We start from the raw sequence: 3,430 nt of genomic DNA on the forward strand, positions 1-3,430 counted from the left end.
GGGTTAGATACAGAGTAAAGCTCCCTCTACACTGTTCCCCATCAAACACTCCCAGGACCGCCACAGCACAGGGTTAGATACAGAGTAAAGCTCCCTCTACACTGTTCCCCATCAAACACTCCCAGGACAGGGACAGCACGGGGTTAGATACAGAGTAAAGCTCCCTCTACACTGTTCCCCATCAAACACTCCCAGAACAGGGACAGCACGGGATTAGATACCGAGTAAAGCTCCCTCTACACTGTCCCCCCATCAAACACTCCCAGGGACAGGGACAGCACGGGGTTAGATACAGAGTAAAGCTCCCTCTACACTGTCCCCCATCAAACACTCCCAGGGACAAGGACAGCACGGGGTTAGATACAGAGTAAAGCTCCCTCTGCACTGTCCCCCATCAAGCACTCCCAGGAACAGTGACAGCACGGGGTTAGTTACAGAGTAAAGCTCCCTCTACACTGTCCCCCATCAAGCACTCCCAGGAACAGGGACAGCACAAGGTTGGTTACAGAGTAAAGCTCCCTCTACACTGTCCCCCATCAAACACTCCCAGGAACAGGGACAGCATGGGGTTAGATACAGAGTAAAGCTCCCTCTACAGTGTCCCACCATCAAACACTCCCAAGACAGGGTCCGCATGGAGTTAGATACAGAGTAAAGCTCTCTCTACACTGTCCCCCCAGCAAACACTCCCAGGGACAGCGATAACACGGGGTTAGATCCAGAGTAAAGCTCCCTCTGCACTGTGATCCTGTGGGTTACCTATGTCCATGGCGAAGCTAACTCTCTGATCCACATCCTCAGACCAGACCTGATGAACCTTCTTGAGGTAGAGCACTGGGAAGATGCCCCGATAGAGGTGAGCCTGACGAGCGACCTGCTCATTCCGAGTCACCGCGACGATGGGAGCTCGGGGACGGTATTTTGACACCAGCTGTGCCGTCCTGAAAGACATGGGGAGGCGATGAACCGCACGGCATTATCACTGGATTGTTATTCCGGACCCCCAAGGCCACATCGCAGGGATCCGGGTTCGAATTCCACCTCAGCAGAGTCAGGATTGTGAATAGAAAATAAAACAGTAATCTGGAATTAGGGACCTAACGGTGAGAATGAATCCGTTGGGGGAAAACGCAGCCTCCATTCCAGCAGCGGGAGTTGAGAGAGCGTGAACCATGGGATGTTTGAATCTGAAATACTTACCTTGTGGATCAGCAGAACGAAGGCTGAAAAAAGCAGACATGGGTTCTGCTGGGTAAGTGAAATGATCATAGCCACGCAGCAGCTAAACCTGAAACACGACACGTACCGTGTCTCCTGATCCTGTCTGGAGGGTTGGTCAGGTTGCCATTTTTGAAAAATCCCGCTTTGTGATTTCGCGCTGAGGGGGGAGGGTAGGAGCGAGGGCAGTTGAATGCTCCTGTTGCAGGAAGTGGGAGGGAAGGATCACCACTGGTGTCCCTGACGACTTCGCCTGCGGGAAGTCTACCCGACCCCAGCTCTTGACAGACCGTGTTACGGAACTGGAGCTGGAGGAACTGTGGATCATTCGGGAAGCTGGAGGGGGAGGGGGGGTGATAGAGAGGAGTTATAGGGAGGCACTCACATCTAAGGTCAAAGGTAGCTAGGTGACTGTCAGGAGAGGGAAACGGAATAGGCAGACAGTGCAGGGACCCCCTGTGGATGTTCCCCTCTATAATAAGTATACCACTTTGGATACTGTTTTAAGGGGGAAAGCCACAGCAGCCAGGTCTCTGGCACTGAGCCTGTCTCTGTGGCTTAGAAGGGAAGGGGGGAAAATGGGAGAGAAATAGTGATAGGAGATTCAAAAGGGAGAGGGAACAGATAGGGGATTCTGTGGTCATATGCGAGGCTCCCCGATGGTATCTTGCCTCCCGTGTGCCTGGGTCAGGGATGTCTCAGATCAAGTCCACAGGATTCTGAAGGGGGAGGGTGAGCAGTCAGAAGTCATGATACACATCAGTATCAATAACATAGCCAGGAAAAGGGATAAGGACCTGAAAAGTGAATAGAGGGAGTTAGATTAGATTAGATTACTTACAGTGTGGAAACAGGCCCTTCGGCCCAACAAGTCCACACCGACCCGCCGAAGCGCAACCCACCCATACCCCTACATTTACCCCTTATTACCTAACACTACGGGCAATTTAGCATGGCCAATTCACCTGACCTGCACATCTTTGGACTGTGGGAGGAAACCGGAGCACCCGGAGAAAACCCACGCAGACACGGTGAGAACGTGCAAACTCCACACAGTCAGTCGCCTGAGTCGGGAATTGAACCCGGGTCTCTGGCGCTGTGAGGCAGCAGTGCTAACCACTGTGCCACCGTGCCGCCCACAAGGTTGGAAGCTAGTAGGCAGGGTGAGCAGAGTAGTAATCTCAGGATTACTCCGGGTGCCACGTGCTAGTGAGGCTAGGAACAGAGAGCGAGGGCATGTGAACATATGGCTGTAAGGCTGGTGTAGGAGGGAGGGCTTCAGATATGTGGATCATTGGGATACCTTCTGGGGAAGGTGGGACCTACACAAGGAGGACGGGCTGCACCTGAACCAGAGGGATACCAACATCCTGGGGCAGATTTGCTAGAGCTCTTCAGGAGGGTTTTAATTAGATTGGCAGGGGGTGGCAACTGGAGCTACAGATCAGAGGATGGAGTAGCTAGTGAACAGCCAAATACAGCATGCAGAGAGTCTGAGGGAAGGATAGACAGTTGATGGGGTAAAGTTGCAATCAGTGTGATGGGTTGAAGTGTGTCTATTTTAACGCAAGAAGTGTCAAGAACGAGGGTGATGGATCAGTACTTGAAACTATGATGTTGTGGCCAGTACGAAGACTTGGAGGCAGGATGTTTCCGAGATTAGATGTTTCAAAAAGAAATAAAGGGGTGGGAGAGGTAAGAGGGGTGGGGGAATGGCATTGCTAATCAGGGATAGTATCACAGCTGCAGAAAAGGAGGTGGTCGAGGAGGGTTTGTCTACAGGGTCACTATGGGTGGAAGTCAGAAACAGGAAAGGAGCAGTCACTTTATTGGGAGGTTTCTACAGAGACACAGGAGCAGATTGGGAGGCAGATGTTGGAGAGGCGCAGAAGAAACCGGGTTGTTGCCATGGGTGACTTTAACTTGCTTAATATTGATTGGAACCTCCTTAGTTTAAATGGTTTGGATGGAGCAGTTTTTGTTAGGTGTCCAGGAAGGGTTCCTGTCTCAGTATGTAGATAGGCCAACTAGAGGGGAGGCCATATTGGAATTGGAGCTTGGCAACGAACCAGGCCAGCTGTCTTGGTGGGAGAGCATTTTGGTGATAGTGATCACAGCTCCCTGACCTTTTACGATACTCATGGAGAGGGAGAAGAGCAGGCAGTGTGGGAAAGTATTTATCTGGGGGAGGGGGGGGGATTATAATGTTATT

General features: G+C 51.7%; 1 protein-coding gene across 1 annotated transcript in view; it reads right to left on the reverse strand.

Moving 5' to 3' along the window:
* LOC122548079 (pyruvate kinase PKM-like) overlaps window positions 1–1,046 on the reverse strand; it is a 1,980-nt gene extending 934 nt beyond the window's left edge. Inside the window, exon 1 of the mRNA XM_043686644.1 lies at window positions 760–1,046. Coding sequence (XP_043542579.1) covers window positions 760–952 — 193 coding nt within the window. The 5' untranslated portion in view covers window positions 953–1,046. The remainder of the gene's footprint in view (window positions 1–759) is intronic.
* Between the last annotated feature and the right edge of the window lie 2,384 nt (window positions 1,047–3,430).

This window comes from Chiloscyllium plagiosum, unplaced genomic scaffold, assembly GCF_004010195.1.
Source record: "Chiloscyllium plagiosum isolate BGI_BamShark_2017 unplaced genomic scaffold, ASM401019v2 scaf_5285, whole genome shotgun sequence".
In the NCBI taxonomy this organism is placed as follows: domain Eukaryota; kingdom Metazoa; phylum Chordata; class Chondrichthyes; order Orectolobiformes; family Hemiscylliidae; genus Chiloscyllium; species Chiloscyllium plagiosum.